Source organism: Cotesia typhae, unplaced genomic scaffold (assembly GCF_013202065.1).
Source record: "Cotesia typhae breed Kobodo isofemale line unplaced genomic scaffold, CoteBio_Ctyphae contig_4, whole genome shotgun sequence".
NCBI classification, from domain to species: Eukaryota; Metazoa; Arthropoda; class Insecta; order Hymenoptera; family Braconidae; genus Cotesia; species Cotesia typhae.
In genome coordinates, this window is record NW_027423748.1 from 10,696,837 (window position 1) to 10,715,331 (window position 18,495).

Consider the following 18,495-nt stretch of genomic DNA (forward strand, 5'->3'; position numbering starts at 1 on the left):
ATAGCGATGGTGATAGGAAGAAAGCTCCACTGACAGTTGAATAAAAACTATCGATTTTTCTGAACACACCCATCCTCTTCCCCATTCTCTCGCCAAGTTTTCTTTTAGATTTTATTCCTCGGTTCTGGTTCTTGCAAAAAATTGTTTGAGTTAAATTAAACTCTTGCATAGTTTTCTCTGAATATTAATTCAAAACTAGCATGTAGAGCTTCGAGTAGATGCTTTAGAGAATATAGGAGCTTTGAGTAAGGCATGGGAATATTTTTCCGAGCACGCGAATTTTAAATTGAAAAGCTTCGGTTAACAAAATCATACGCAAACTATTTTTTTTCAGTTGAATCTATTTATATGAACTCGTGGAAATATTAAAGACTTGTTTGTCGATTTGTTTGTCTTTTTAAGATATATTTCTTGATAATAAATTAAGAATATCAATTAAATCACTTGATACTAAAAAATAAAGAAAATTAAAGAATCCAATTAAAGAAAAAATCCTACAATTTACTCGACAAAAAATGACGTCCAAGTATTTAATAAAAAAAATACATAAAAACATTGAAGCGTGCTCCGGAAGTTTATTTATTCGTAAATTAATTGGTTGACTTGAGCGAAAATAAGAAAAAAGCCCCTTTTGATCAAATAATGTCGAAATAAGTAAACTTATAAACTAGCAGATCAAAGCTACAAAGTTTTCTGTGTATCCATTTAATCAGATACTCGAAATGAATCGTAACTCACTATATATCGATTTTATTTGTTGGAAAGCTCAATTCGTCTGTGCTACTTATATTCCAAACAACTCTACCGGCCGATATTTATATATATATATATATATATATATATATATATATATATATATATATATATATATATGTTAGAATTTATATTTATAAGACATATCAAAGTGCCTTGTATCAAGTCAGTCGAAATTCGGGTCTGCATTTATGCATATGTGCGGGCAATCGACGATCAAAGGCAAAGCAATTATACTGATGGTTTTCGCATCAAACGGCTGCAGTGTTTCTCTCCCGGTGGTATGTTGTGCTCCTCACCGGGCTGGCTCCTACATATTCAGCTGATAGACATCTCTAAATACCTATATATCCTATATACATATAGAGATATACCTACCAACAAAGATGTTTCTGCAATAGACACTCGAACACAGCAGCCGATACCGAGCCCACCCGAGCATGATTCAATAAGACAAATATATCTATATTATATAGTCCGAATAGAGTTATCCGTACAGAGCAGTAGCAGTAGTAGTAGTAGTAGTAGTAGTAGTACAGGCTTTGTGCTTTCACTTGTATTGATAGCTACATCCGATTCAAATTGACATGAACCTATTTACAATAAAGCCTGACAATGTAGATGTCTGATACGTGTTCAAGTGTTCACCATTCACGTCTCTATCGCAGGATCGAGTATCGAGTCTGTGCCACTGATACATAACACATCTAAAACTTAACTGCTGGAAGATCTACTGACATAGTTTGAGATGACATCTGACCAAATATTTGGTCTGTCCTCACTCACGTCTATTTATCTTCTTCTTGATTTTTCTATCCAAGACATACATATTTTTCATACAATAACTATAATATATATTTAAGATAGATATGTACAATAATATAAATACCGATATTCATGATGATACTGATGTTATTTCTTCTTTGTGTTTCAGGTAAGAGTCAAAGTTAGCTGAACCGAGAAAATAAAGGACAGTATGAGTATAGTCTTGGTGTGTTGTCTCATCGTTTTATTTTAAAAAATTCACGGCCGGATACTGTGAGTATGAAAGTCATGGATATTTGAGACCCCACCCAGGTTGATAATTATTCATAGAGGCCTCGGGCCCTCGGGATTATGTAGATAGATAGGTAGATAGATAGATAGATAGAATGAAAATTTAAGAGAAAATAAAGTAAAACCCTGAATGGATTTTTATTCCTACCTAGTATTTGATTTTTATTTTAAATAAAAAAATACAAAATACAAAAAAAAAAAATATGGGACAAAAACGAGTTTGGGGTTTTCTTTTATCACTTCATTAGCCGGCTGTCTCCTTATTCCGGCCCTATTTTATTACTAATCACTGTTCCAGGCACTATGATACTTATATCTATCCTACATCCAGAGTCTGTTAAGTAAAAGCCGTCTTATATCTGGATAGATATAATATAAATTTATTTATAAATACTAGGCGGTTGTCGAGAGGCATTAAAAGCGTTTTTGAGCGGTTATCTAAATTAGGTACTTTGCCTGAGTGGATGCATGATATATATGTTATGTTTATAGCTGGAAACTCTCGGATGGTGGATGTAGGGGATGGGTAAGCTATATATATCCTTAAGGCATCTTAATGTGTCACTAATATACAACTGAATACCCTACAAATAGTTTTATCATCTCGCAATTAAACGATGGCTTATAATTACCCCATACCGGGATTAATTAAACGCGTTTGTAATTGAAGTATAAATTATCCTCCATCCGAGGATAATAAGCAATGAGGCTTTTGTAAAAATTCTGTTAATAACTCGGCCAATTAAGTAATGATTAGTGACTAATGACTAATCACTATTAACCACGTAGCGTTTATTAACCCACTTTTTATTAATACATCTGTGAGTACAATCCGATGAGAGTGCACTTTTTTGCCCTCAGGGCTTGGGTCGTGAGAGGTTTTAGAGTCTGTGCACATGTGAGAGAGCGAGGGATAAAAGAATTTTTTTATTTTAATTTCTCTGGTAATAATTACAATGCAAATATGACCTCTCGAGTCTTACATCAATTGTTTAGCAAATGTGTGGGCTGATGCATGCTCTCGGAAGCTCATTTTTCCGCGTCGACTGTGAAAATGGGCTTTCTGATGGCCTAGCGTACCGAAATGGAGGGCAATAAAATGCCGAGTAGCCGGATGATGGCAATAGATGCGATCGTGACGTGAGAAGGCCGCGCTGTTAGGCGAAATAAAGTGCGGATAGGTATTTTCTTCACCCGAGACTATACTACAGAAAAGGAGTAGCTTAGCTTAGCTTGGTCGATGGACGGCAAGCATAAAGGGAAAATCGGGTGTTGGGAATAGAATGAGGAGTAGAGGGCGAATTCGCCGGCGGCGTCTCTTCTTTCTCATACTTTTACACGTTGAGTGGCGTGTCGAAGAATAACACACAGACATAACAGAGCCCAGTGAGAATGAAAGGAAGTTTAGCGTAGTGTAACAGTGTAACTGTAGTGAAGGAGTAATGTATGTATATGGATGTATAAAGTGGTGTAAGTCGGTGTAAAGAGGCAAGAAAAAGAAAAGACTCGTGGGACTCGTATTGCGGAAGAGCCCTGGCCACTTGGAGGGTAGAGAAGAAGGGACCCTCGGTCTTTTCGCGTAAAATTTACTGCGTTAAATGGCCGCTTACGCCCCAAGGAAATATACATACATTTTTCTCTTTCTCTTTTATTTGTGTGTGTGTGTGTGTGTGTGTGTGTGTGTGTGTGTGTGTGTGTGTGTGTGTGTGTGTGTGTGTGTGTGTGTGTGTGTGTGTGTGTGTGTGTGTGTGTGTGTGTGTGTGTGTGTGTGTGTGTGTGTGTGTGTGTGCAAGCTCTGACTAAAGCCCTGTGCTCGGCATAGCATGGAGGCACTTGATCTCAGCACACTGCTCCATCTTAACGACTTCCACTTAGTCTGGTTCCATTTGCGAAAAGAATTGTAAACCAGTACGGTGGTGCAGGCATTAAATCTCATTTCATCCCCTGATCTCTGCCTCCGCCTCAGCCTCCGCTTGCGTACTTTGTGCGGCACTTGTTCTGATTTAAACTTTTAAATGTTCCTGGGTGGTTTTTTCTTTCCTGTAAATTTGACATCTGAGAGGGCGTGGATTAAATTAAAAGTGATCCGAATAGAAACAAACTTAGGACTGCGGTGAAACTCGTTAGCTCGGGGTTCAACTCGATGAAATGAATCAACATTTTACGAGTGTAGCCCTCAAGTTTCATCCGAGATAGTGAAGGTTTTTATTTATATTTTTTCGGTCCGCGTACGAATGTCGAATTACCTTCTGGATCGTCTCACGAGAATACGCTTTCCTGGTGTAATAGTGTACATGACCAACCGGTGACATCATGAAAAATATGTGGTATTCAAGCACATGCCAAGACATTCCAACCAAAAGCTATCTCAACACTTTGCGTTCCTGTAGGTAGCCTCACAACCGCAGGGGAAATGACTCTCTGTCATTTCGTCTATCTCTATATAGATAAATACATATATGTTATATATATATATATATATATATATATATATATATATATAAATATACATATATGCTGGTGAAAATGTTATAGAATTTATACTCAAGACTGCACCAACTCAGATAAATTTTATTCCTCGTATTTTCATGACTCTCTGCTCTGCTAGTTTATAACTCAAACTATTTTTCAAAAATAAAATACCCAATCATATTTTTTTTAAAAAACACTCTAAGCGGGCAATTTACTTTATTTTTCATTTATTTAATCAATTTTTTATTTTATTTTATAAATAACAGACTTTTTAGATATCATTTCTACGAAAATAACTTTTATTAAAAATTTATGTGAAAAAATATTTTCAATTACCATTATAATTACCATTATTATATTACAATTACCATTACAATTATAATTAAAATACATTAAAAATAATTAACAATATTATTCAGTTTGATATAAAGTTTTTTAACATTTTCATTTATATATTTTTAATGTACTTCAATTACACCAAAAAACATATTTACTAGTAATAAATTTTTGATAAAATTTTTTTCCATCGATCCAGTATAAAATAATTTCCATTAAAAGAATCTACATTATTAAAAAACAACTTTCTTAAAAACACAAAGACAATCTCACGTAAAAAAAACTAATCGTGGAATTCGGATAAAGATAATAACTTGTTCCTCGGGAATGAGTGTCACGGCGCCGACTTGAATCCAAGAATGCCATTCGCCTTGTCTAGCGTCTGCCTATAATGGCACCGAGGACCGAGAGATAAGCCTAGATACGTTCCACAGCATTACATCGCCATCAAAGAGGACTCATTTAAAAGTCCCATCTCTTACTCCCCACATATAGAGAAAACCGTTTAGCTACGTCCATATTGTATTCCCAGCAAACGAGTAAAAAACAAAGTGGGACTGTGCATCGATATTCGAGTATCGGGTCTGCATTACAGTCTGGAGCTGCAGTTGCAAATCATTCGGAACTTCACCGCGGTATAACGGATGGATTCCGGCCGGAAGGTTCAGGTAATTCCGATCCGATTACCGATCTTCTTGCTATATGTTATATGTTATATATTATATATTACATGGGCTCTTTCTCTCTCTGTAGTTCATTCTGAATTTTGGTCGGTGCCAGAGAACCAAACTGTTAAAGATAGAGAGGTACCACAGTTCACGGAGAGAATAAACGCTTAGTTCATCCCCGTAGAGGTCAATATTGCAGTTAATCTATGTTACGATTGTATCTGTTCATTGGGTTACGAAGTACCGTGGCACGAGCCCTTGGACATTAATTGCCGTTGTTACTGGCAGCTACGATCGGAGATACCTGATAGTTTCACTGATGCATTTACAGTCCTGTTTGTTCCCGGGCATATAAGCCGCAGTAAAAGTACTCTGTTACTCTGTACTCTCCTCCTCGGTATTTAGTATGTACCCGATATAATACCGCTGACTCTTTGGTCTCTGACTCTGACTCTTTAGGCTCATCCCTCTAGAGGAGGCCTTTTATTTCCTCTTTGCCTGGACTGATGAGCGAGGCCTTATACTGAGAATATAAATTATTTTTACATTTAACTCGGGCCTGTGCGCTGCCTTATGATCAGTCCATTCCGTAGCAATCAAACCGACATTACATCTCCTCATATACACATCCTCATAAACACATGTGATACTAAATAAAGCCCATTGTGCTGCAATGACTCAATGATTTGAGATGCGGTATCTAGCTGGCACGTGTGCTTCAGAACATTTTGATCGTTAATTGTTATTAATAATGTGTAATGTACGAGAGAGTTTGATTTGGTGTATTGTCAAAAGAGGGTATTAATTACCTCCGCTCGACGTTTTAGTGAATAATCACGGCGATGGATCAGTGTCGTACTTTCCTCCAGTCATCTGTGCCACAATACACAGAATACTCAGTTTAGTATGTACACTGGAATCTACAGCCAGTCCTGGCAAAACTCCAACTACATTTACAAGTGAACCCAGCCACGGAAACTCGAAACTCCGAGCTGGTAACTGCTAACTCCGAATGAAACGTTACGCCTTCAAGCAATGCCAGTGATAATTCCGTAGCATCGATTATTCGAGAGTTATGGTAACATATAATATTACGCGACTTACTGGGATATTTACCCGGAAACCTACTCCAGGTTGGTTTATTAAATGTTGTCTACAGATATGTCGTGGTTTTAATTATTATTAATGAATTTTTAATATCAAAATTTCTAAATACAAGTACTAATTACTAATTACTAAATAATTTAATTGAAAACTAATGAAAAATATGCTCTTGAAAAGAGTAAAAAAATTTTTTTTACTTGAAATAAATATCTCAAAGTCGAACTTTCTTCTAGCGAAATAATTTATCGATTATTCGCCATCTGTCGGAATTTTTTTGAACTATTTTGAATCAAAAAAATTATATATGTCTATATCAAGTCATAAAAAATTATTTTTCATGAATATTCCAAGAATTTCTCAAGATAAAATTGGAAATATTGTGCTCCAGATATTTCGACCCAGAAGGTATAAAATTTCAGAGGACACTGCATACAATATACAATATAGAATACAGAATACAGAAATACAAGACAACTAATTCTCCGGCAGCATTTAATGGCCCGTTCACCGTGTCATGTTGTTGACCACTGGTCCTTTGCACTTAAATATATACATATACATATATATATATATATATATATATATATATATATATATATATATATATATAACGTTGGCTTCTCGGCTTTCACCCAAACCCATAATGCTTTATCTTCTCTCATTCTCTATATACGCTCGGTTTTGGGTCTTTTACACTCTCTACAGCTACTAAAATCCCCAATGTCTTCTCAACACATATATACTCGCAAAGTGTGTTTTTACAAGCACCTAAATGTATTTCTCTGTTTCAATTAATGAAAGGACGATAAAGTCCATATGGATTTAACTTAAATCTCACTCTACTCTGCTGACGACATAACAACTATTTCTCTTAGTATCCTATCTGACTAAAACTAAACAGAATAGTCGCCAGATAAACTTTAGGTTGTTGACGCTGCACCGGTGACGCTTCCTAATCTCTTTGTTTATGATCCGGCAAATAGGTTAATCCCCCTAATGGATCTGTTTGTTCGAATGATACTTCTCCAAAAATACAAACATTCATTTCAATATTAATTGTTGAGCCAAAGCATATAAATACAAAACTCATCGGCATCTGCGTTGCCATATACAGCGTTAATTAACGGGAATAATGTAATTTATATAAATATGAGAAGGTCGTTACATAAATTCTTGATTGCTCGAAACGAAACGTTCTACTCAAAGTAACAAGTTAAACTTTAACCAATGTAGCGTTTTATTTTGAGAAATTAACCGATTGCAAAAGAGAGTGGCCCTCGCGTTGCGTTACGTCTTACATTTTATATATTAATATTATATTATATTATATTATATCGAAAAAGAGAAATTACGAATCAAGAATCGAGAATTGAGGAAGAATAAGCAAAGTTAAATAAAAGAGCAGATAGGGACAGCGGTGATGTGAGTTTGAAAAAGTTTATGAAAAGGTCATCATTTGCCAGCGGGAATCGTCGACAAAAGCTACAGATGTATACTCATATAGATATATATATATATATATATATATATATATATATATATATATATATATAATTGCAAGATTACTCTACGATACCTCTACATCTACGGAATTTCTATAATTTAATTGAAATTCTTGGTTGGTTTTAGCTTTACTCAGCGCACAATAGAGCTCAATCCATCCTGGAGATAACTTTTAAGTTACAGTAACAATAAGAATCTTAAACCGTGTTTTAAGAGAATGCTATTTTATGATGAAATCTCTCAATGTTGCTTTTTATATTTGTTTATATATATATATATATATATATATATATATATATATATATATATATATATATATATATATATATTTTGTAATGAGTAGTTTAGAGTTCACTCTGTGTAATTGTTATTTCAAAGATAAACTTTAATTAATATAAATTTAAACGGCGCTAATTAGTCGCGATACCAAGGGAGGATAAAAACACGTGCTGGTTTTATTCCGGGCTTTTTGGGATAGAGCACTTCTCCAGACAAATCGTGTGCAGCCGTTACATTACACCGGCGAGTTTGTCGTTCATCTGTTTAATTTCCACATGGTTTAACCTACAACAGACGTGTCTACTACCCTATTCAAAATAAATAATCAACTTTGTGATAAATACGTTTTGTTCAAAGTTTAAATTTATGTGCGCAGGGAAAAAAATAAAATTTTAAATATTGATTTTTACAATTTTGAATTTAATTTCTTGACAAAGTAAAATTTATTCTACTTACTTTAATTTTTAATTTATTTTATTTTTCTCACGAAATTCTTCAAAATTAATTTTTTAAATCAATCAAATTAAAATTATTTTGATTAATTCGATTTTTCCTTCTGCAATTTCGAACTTAATTATCTCTAAAGAAAAAACAACCTCATACTCAACTTTATTACATTTCATTAATTTTTCTCACCCTAGCTGAAGCTTAAGGTCAGAATAATCGGTGGCGTTAATATTCCCGGCACCCTACAACCTCGAGCCTAATCTCGGACAATATTTAACAAATATAACTATTATCGGGAACTACCGGCAATCATTAGTTATTAACTCGACTAATATACACGCTCTGGGGATAAAAAGGGTGCTCGAGCGGTATCGGTCCCGGGCAAAGGAATTATGCGTGGGCTATTATGTGGCATGGCTCTTACGATACTGAGCTCTGTGATCACGGTGCAGGGCAGAATAATAAAAAAATCACCAACAAAATAAGTCGAAGGGCCAACTGCACTGCAAGCAGAGGTGCCCCGAGAAACACGGAAGACGTTATGGCCCCGACGCATGCACGCCGATTGGATCTGACGCCACGCCTCTGCACGAACTAATAATTAGACACCTTTATGCACGATTCATGCTCCGCCTCTTTCTCTCTCGCACCCCATGTTATTTTAAAAACCCCACACATGTGCATTGCCTTTTTCCACCCCCCTCCCTTTTTCAAAGTTTCCTTTTTTCGCGGTCACCCTCTCTGTTCCTTTGAATTAAAAACCGCGACCGCGTTAATTCAAAATCGTTACGCGTCTGCATCCACACATTCACCAGATACATTTTACATAGATGTGCAACACACGCACCAGAAATTCCACGTGTTCACGTGCATTCGCTTTGTTCTCTGACGCCTACAAAGCCTTTTAATTCGTTTGTGATACGCCGGCACTCTGTCAGTTACAATCCCGCGTAGATTGTTCAATTACACATAACACACAATATCATTGATCCACCAGTACACCAGTACACCATTTAACGCATACCAATACTACTCTTCACTATATTTACTCTTCACTATTTACTTAACTCAAATGTGTAACCTATTTCATATAATTACGCGGTCTCTATTGTTTAAATTTACTGCTAGTAAGCTTCTAGTTATTGTTATTATTCATCAGATAGTTTTTTCGGACTATTTTACCATATTATTCCACCCTTAATGGAATATTCCGCCCGTGGTTGCTGCCATTATACACAATATATTATACATAATACATTATATATTATCCGTCACACGGTATTACTTAATATTATTCAATTATTTTCGCTATCGAATCACCTGTAAACAATTTACCCCGACAATAACGCTGTGCAATCATTTTCCAATTACTTGACGTCGACTAACGCTAAATAATTATTGGTTAAAGTTCCTAAAAATTTAATTAATATAATTACATTAATTTATATTTAAGTTCAAGCTCTAAATACTTTTATTAATTAATTAATGCTCGGGGAGAAAAATTTTTAAAACAAAACTCCCCTCTTTTACATAAATTTAACCCCATTTCTTAATCTTGAATAGTTTGAGAGCTATAAATTTTAATAAATAAAAAATTTCACCGTCATCTTCGAGTCTCAACACTGTTTATGATTTATTATCGATTATAATATAGTATAATTGAGAGGATAATTACCGGTAATTAAATAATGGTTGTCAGTGATAGAAAATACCTGAAGGCAGATATTAACCTCATCAAATCGGACAATGAATTAACCGATAAAAAAATGTTAAATGTCTATTAATAAAGACATTGTTCTCTAAATGATAGTACGGGATAGAAACTCGTTTCTGACAGCATCGAAACTGTTAACCCCTTGGGAATGTTTAGTTACCTCTGGGTCTGGTATATATTATACTATAGTAAACAGTAAACAGTCAACAGTCAACAGAAGAGTATATAGTGTGTAGTGAGCTCGTCACGCGTCTTGCTCTTGCCTAGGTAGGAATTTCTCGGTCATTTCCTCGTCTTGCCGTGTGATGTTATGCGCCAGACGCGACACACTGCATCATCAGTCCCTAGAGCCTTTGTGAGCGAGCCGCGGTACAATCATCGCAATTCAATGATATATTATTATCATTATTATTACATCTCACAGTCCCCCTTAAAAAAAAAAAAAAAAAAAAAAAAAAAAAAAAAAATTAAATTCCATTATTATTAAATATAATATAAATAACAAATAATGTAAAAATAAAAATTATCCGGCATAATTACAAATAAATAATTTATCTGATTGCATTATTTTTCCGCGGTCAGCCTACACATATATTGCACAAGTAGACTTTAGAATGTAGAATGGAGGATCAGGTTGATGGTGATCATGATCATGATCACATTGTCGGATTCCTGGTAAATGAATCTCCTGATGCGAGTGCCGAGAAAAGGAAGAAAAGCTTAAGCTTAAATTGTTATGCTATGGGATAGAACAGTTCATGTCCATAATATAAGACATAAGACATGAGACGGGGCGAAGATGGCTCAAGGTACGTGTGGAAATGTTCAAGGTGAGCGGGTCGAAGGGGAACACAAGGCTCATTGCCAATTAGGTGCCCCTACGCCCGCAGGTATCCAGTAGTGTACTCATATCACTACAGAACAGACGTACTAGCTTTAGTGGAGCTTATACTTTAACAATATATACTCTATCTAGTATGTAGTCATCAACAGAGTATGCAGTAAAGCACCTACTGAGGAAATGAGAATCCAGGCGTCTCACGCTCGGCATTCCAGACAATATTATATACTTATATACTTATGTCTTAGTCTCGTGGGTACTTTGTGAGTTTAAGTCCCAATCTGACCGGCGATTGGGGGAAAATGAGCACAAGAGCTTGGTCCACTACTTTGAAATTTTTAAGGAAAAGTCAGAATTCAGTGAATTAAATTTAGATTGTGTGCTTTTGGTATTTTATTTTATTTGGTAAAAACCACAAACTATTAACCATTAACCGGTACAAATAGAGTTTCTTGGCACGTAAGCTCGGGCATAGATCAATTCGATTTACTACCACCAGTCTTCAATTATTACATTTCGATTACACGTAAGATATTACACCAGCAACTTTATTATTTTCATTATTTAACTCGCATTGCTGGTACTGTTGTTGTTACACGACTCGCGATTTATTTTACAACCCGGTACCCAGCTGCAAAATTGAAAGTGTTTTATTGAAAAGAAATAATAAATTAAATGAAATGAAATATATAATAAAATAAAATAAAATAAAATAAAATAAATAAAAGTGAGTCGTAATTAAAAATGAATTGACGAGCTCGAGATTGGCACGGCATCGAGCACCGGAGAGAAATTAATTAAGTTGCGCCGCTTGTTGAAGGTTCGCGAGTTTTGAAGAAGGTTCGCGCAACAGACTAATAATAATAATAATAATAACAAAAATAATGCTAGTAAGGTTGCTAGTAATAATAAAAAAAATTTTAAAGATCTATTATAAGTCGTCATTTATTCAAGAGAATAAAGAAGTCCACTATCAGAGTCATTAGTTACGGATGTCCCGGACTGGACCACTCTACTCTCTTCTTTGGTGTTGATAATAACAGAGCCTCAAATCAGAATAAACCTTTTTACCTTTTTACTCGATAAATTATAAAAATAACATAAAAAGCAATCAGTGTAAGAGTTAAGTAAAGTGTCGGTAATATAAATTTATATTTACACCCAAGACTCACAAACAATATCACAACGTTCAGAAAATCAAATGGTTATCATTTAAAGCTCTTAAAGTGCAGTACAATGTTCTCTACTGATATGCCTAAATTTACACACATGTTCCTACGGTATTATAATGTGACATGTATATGCTTGGGCATTAATGTATGCATGAGCAAATGGATCCTCGTTATATTATATTATTTTTTCCCACCACTAATGCACCTCAGACTTATATTATATTATATTATATTAACTCTGTTTATTCCTGTTATATATTTATATATTTATATATTAGGTAGTAGGTTGTAGGCAGTAGTCCTGTGGCAACTGGTAACATATCGAAATATTATTCAAAGTAATGGCCCTTGTGATTTAAACTATAATTTAAGGTCATAAAAGAAAAATAATCGTATTCAATTATTCATCGGCATCGCCATCGCGGTGTTCAATTATTATACACGAAATTATATATTGTGTATTAAATATATTACAATGATGCTTCTGGAGATTATTTTGTATTTTATTTCCTCTCTACATACATTATACATTATATATTACACATTACACATTACACATTATAACTTATACCGTATATAACTATCAGTTGTTTGTACTTTATGTGCATAGATAGCGTATTTATAGTAATTACATTAGAGTATTATGTCCGTGTAATCAAAAGCTGGAAGATATTTTGCTGTATTAATATTTTTTCTTACTCCTAAAAATATTCTGCTAAAATATAACGCAAATTATTTAAAGCTTCAATCTTGGATTTAATAGAGAGAAGTGTCTTTAATTAAAATAAAGCTGTAAAATGTCTACATATTGATCGACAATTTTAAAACGAGATAAAATACAAAATCTAGAAAAGTTATTTCCAGAATTACGAATTTTCAATGAAGAAAAAAAAAGCAAAAATGTCTTTAAATATTTCAGAATTTATCTTTAATTCAAAATAATTTTAAAATATCTCAAATCGTTAAATTTGTTTTTGAATACCTGAGATTACTTCAAACATAAACAGAATTTGTTTCCTCAGTTTTAAAATAATCTTAAGTGTCAGCTCGGCTCTACGGATTTAACTTAAAAGATCTTAAACTACATAATAGTAAAATTTATATTTGTTAATGGGCAGTAAAAGTCATCGCTGAGTGGATGGAAAATATAAATAGAAGGAAAATAAAGGAATTTAAATAAATATGACTCGAAGAGATAGGATAAAACCTTCTGGGCATACACACAACAACAATAAGATTAAACGAGATCAACGGTGACATTATTTTAAAATAAATAAACTGAATCTGTGGTGATAAACCGGAGATTAAAAAAACTTGGAAGAAATATCTCGCTTATAAATTCAAATGATACGTCAGCTCTGAACTTATATTTGTACATTATCATTTTATTCATAGTATATTAGTATTGTATAGAGACAAATAGATAAGAAGACGACTTGCGTCACTTGTTTGCACTCCAGTGTATCAAAGATAACTTATATTCGTATTAAATTCAATAAACATGATAGACAACGCCGTTATTTATTGTATCATTTATATCGATAATAAAATGTTTGCTTTCGATTGATATTTTTGCAAGCTATTTCAATAAATAAAATTTCACCTCAATATTTATTTCAAAAAAACCAAATAGAGACTTTCAAACAGCTTAATAATAATAATAATAATAATAATATCACTCGTGTAATCCAATATTATACAATTTATATCATATCAATCCATCAGTTGGATTTTTTTCATACTTCACATGTCCGATCAGTACAATGGAGTTTTCGTTAATTAGAAAATTCTCGAGTTCAATTTAAACAAAAAATATAAAATTTCAAAAGCGAACTTCCATTTATATTTTTATAAAAAAAGAAACCATCAATGATATCATATTTAGTTTGCTATTGCTATTGCCCGGAAGTAAATTAAAAAAATAAAAGATTGATTAATTTGGCGAATCCAAACATGCCTTCAAGCGATCGCTTAGCGTTGGTGCAAGTTAAAAGGCATGAAATAGAAAAAAAATGTTTTAAATCTGCGGTAGAGAAAACCCAAGCAAAGTAGGGTGTTTAAAAGCAAAGACCTGGTGTAGTTATCAGTGAAGCGTTTAACCCTCTTTAGCAAAGAACGTCGAAGAAACAGGCGAGCAGACAACTAGCTACACCGGGTTGGTGCAGGTCATCACCTACAACTACATCGATAGATATATAGATATATATATATATATATATATAATGTGGACGCGTAAGATCACCCTCATCCTTGTCCAGGGTAATATTTTACACTAGAGTTCAGGCCGTTCTGGTGCAGGCAGACAACCAGGCCGAGTACTCACCCAAGTGAGAACCAAAGCCAAAGCTAAAGAGTGTTGCTAGCCTCTCTTTTCTCTTGCGCAAGTTTACTGAAGGTTAGGGCGGGATAGGATGCGAATGAGCGCAAATAGACCGAGAGTAAGCGGCGAAAAGCCAGCAAGCCCCTCGGGAATAAAGGTGCCGGAGTAAAGCTCGGGAGGAGCAGAGGGAGCTGGGGCTATACTAGCTATACTAGCTATACTAGCTATACTAGCTATACTAGCTATTGGGGAATAAAAGTAAAAGACCAAAATAGTGTACCACAGTGAGGAAGATAATAAGAGAACTCCTGGCTACTCTGGTGTAGGCAGTTGTTGTTATTGTTATTGCTGTTGTAGGAGTTATATGCCGGAGAATGAAGACGGGTATGTGCAGCTTGCTGTTATCTCGTTTGTTTCCTCGATGAAATATCGACTAGTTGTGAAACTACTCAACTCTACTTTATAGATATAGTGATAATAATAATACAGAGATATGTTCGTATATGGTGTTTGGTATTTTCTGTTTTTTCACTGGCAGACATTCGACCACTACTTGACTTGTTATTTTTCTTTTTCTTTGTGTTTTTATCGCTAAGTCAACTTGAATCATATCACTTGGTATTGACACTTGAATGAAATGCTGCTGGTAAAAAAATAGTTTTAGTTTTGTTTGTTTGGGTGGCTTTTATTTGGTTTTATCGAGGGTTTTTAAGGCTTCAGCAAATTTAGGAGCTAAATAAAATGAGCTCGATGGTTATTTTCTTGTCGATTTGACAGGTTGGATCAATTTTAAGCTGATAAATTATAAAAATATACTTTTAGGACAATTAATATAATTATCAAAATAAATTTCTCTGAAATTGATCAAAATGATTTATCTTCGCTCCTCAGAACAATAAATCCCCTCAAAGACTCAACAGGCCGTCTCTCAATTTAATAAAATCTGAATTAAAATTTTTCAAAGAATCAAAAGTTATTCTCAGAACTTTAACAATAAAAATTTTCAATTTTTTATGGTCAAACGTAGGAGGAGTCATTTTAATTTCTATTAGTCAATTCAATGTTTAATATTAATTTCTAATGAAATAAAATAAAATTAATTTACAAGAAAAACTCCGATCTTGATATATGATAGTACACCTTTTGTACAAGGCTTAAGAAAAATAAAAATAATAAAATCAATAAATAACTGAGTTCTTTTAAACCTCGGTTGATGGCTCAGAGCGTACGGCTGAAAAAATCCACCCCAACAATCGCTTAGTAGATATTAATAAACACCATTATCATTAGTCATGTCCGCTGTTTCTGACTCCGCCATATATTTGTTCAAGCTAATTAGATTTATCAAAATTATTAACCGCACTAAAAGTTATCCAGGCTTGGCGCTAGAGCCACCACCACACAGACAAATCATTCTAGTTATTAATTAAGCCAAATAAAACCAAACCTATATTACTTAACATTTTTACTCTCTATAAAATAATTATAATTATTATTATTATTATTATTATTATTATTATTATTATTATTATTATTATTATTATATACAACAGAAGTAATAATGTATAACAAAATACGTGATATGTTATTGTATTGGTTTGGCTTGGCTTCTCACACGATACTACCAGTGACGAGTGAAATATTGTTCCCGATCAACAATGGTCCTGCTGTGTCTTAACAGCAATGAAATATATACACACATACTCCGACATTTACCTTAATAAATTTATATAGACCAAAACACACACACACTCGCCAAGGTATAGATGTAGTTTGTATATATTCGTGTCTCAGCGAACATCAAGCTGACGACATCCCGCTGCTAGGAGTATTCTTTCATGTTACCCGCTTGTGACAACGGGTGGTAACGTCTTTAATCTACCCATACCAACAAAAGTTCACCTATACACTAACACAGTAGATATTTATTTTATTTTATCTATTGCAGATTTTCTACCCCCGATCGTTCTCTTATTGCGCTATTAGTTTTATTAAAAAAAAAAAAATATAATGTAGATTAAAGTTTTTCCCACAATATCATTTACCGTGACATTAAATAATTGTTAAAATTAAAATCATTTGTTTCAGAACGTTCGAACCTTTACGATACGGCGTATGAATGCGAGGGCAAAACACTGAGGATAGAGTGCGGAGAGGGAGAATTGATAAATCTGATAAGAGCAAACTATGGAAGGTTTTCGATAACAATATGCAACGAACACGGGAACACAGATTGGAGCGTCAACTGCATGGCTCAGAAATCTTTCCGCGTTCTCTACAACAAGTAAGTTATCTTAAATCATAAAATATTTTTTATTACATTATTATTGATAAAATATAAAATATTTAATAATTTAACCGAGTACGAGCGAATTAGAATGAATGGATATATTTTGAGGGAAAAATACAAAGCACGAGCTGATTGACATGATAGAGCAAACTGGCCAATTGCTTGATCATTTGAATCTGCATCGGCGTAGATCAGAGCGTTGAGATACTTTTATAATGTCATAGACACGGACATTTCATCTCATATCCTCGATCTATGCCGTTTATTCGTGGTATATTATTTCCTTCACGTGATCGTACATACTAGATCCTTGTCCTCGTTCCTCTTTCCTCTATCCTTGGATTTAAGTGTTTATTATGTCTAGTCGGTGATCGAACGTTTGTTGGGAAATTTATTGCATTACAAAAGGCAATCCGATTCTATTTATTTGAAAGTACAACTTTGTTATTATTTTTTAATTTTTTTATTTATCTCAAAAATAAATTCATTCATTCAGTTTAAATTTAATCGCATTGCCTTAATTATTATTATTATTATTATTATTATTATTATTATTATTATTATTATTACGGTAGATTTTTGAATTGTAAAAAAAAAATCCTATTTTAAATGATGAAAAAAATTATTTTTTCGTCAATTAAAATGTGTGACTAACACTTATGGAAAAGTAACATCTTAACTATAACTATGGGGCTTAATTTTACCGTCTAGTGTCTGGTCAATAAAAATAAAAAAAAAAATTTTTTTTAATATTTATATTTATGTTTTTGCTAATTCTGGTATTAAAGGCATTAAAATCTTTATTTAAAATTGCTTCGTTTCTCCTGTACTGTAATATACTTATATATATTGTACTGACTATTCTGTACCTCGAGAGTAAATAACAATTACAGTAATACTTGATATTAAAGCTTAACTTGATATGAAAAAATATTTAAAAATAAATAAAAAAAACTATAGGAAATAACAGTGACCCAATTAGAGCTCCGTAGATTGAAACAGAGTTTTGTTGGTTAATTCAAGTAAACTATAAACTTCTAACTGCTTATTTTTCAATTCTTTATTTCACAATCTCTATTCTCTTTCCACTCGAGATTCATTTCCTCAATATTTATCTAATATCTTGTATCTCATGTTATTTTTTTCCTCTATCAACTGGATTTATTTAATTATTTACTACCTACTTATAACTCTACCAGTGTATTTATTTATTTTTTTTTTATTTATAGTGGTTTAATAGTTAAGAAAGTTTTAAATTAAAAGTAGATTGTGTCTCAGGATAAATAATTTAAATTTAAATTATAATAATTAGATAATGACGAATTTCGATTTATCGAGACGGCATCGGTTGGCCAGTCGACTGATACGTCGCGATATGTCGGGCAAACAAACGTGAATATAAAGTAATTGACCGTGAGATGGAAACCGCTAACCCGTCCATGTACAAACGAACATGACCGCGACCGTCCATATTCCCATCCAACTACTACTTGTATAATATCATGTACGAGTATTTGCATGTGTTAATTACGTGCCACCT

At 33.5% G+C, this 18,495-nt stretch overlaps 2 protein-coding genes across 10 annotated transcripts in view; one reads left to right on the forward strand and one right to left on the reverse strand.

The window, feature by feature from the left end:
- Positions 1–18,495, forward strand: part of LOC141527026 (latrophilin Cirl) — a 142,032-nt gene that overhangs the window by 103,009 nt on the left and 20,528 nt on the right. For all 9 annotated transcript variants that reach the window (XM_074242262.1, XM_074242266.1, XM_074242267.1 and 6 more), the window contains one exon: positions 16,754–16,949. In XM_074242262.1, coding sequence (XP_074098363.1) covers positions 16,754–16,949 — 196 coding nt within the window. The remainder of the gene's footprint in view (positions 1–16,753; positions 16,950–18,495) is intronic.
- The window catches only part of Vlet (COMM domain containing 10 protein valette), a 154,030-nt gene that overhangs the window by 101,954 nt on the left and 33,581 nt on the right, over positions 1–18,495 (reverse strand). The window lies entirely within an intron of this gene.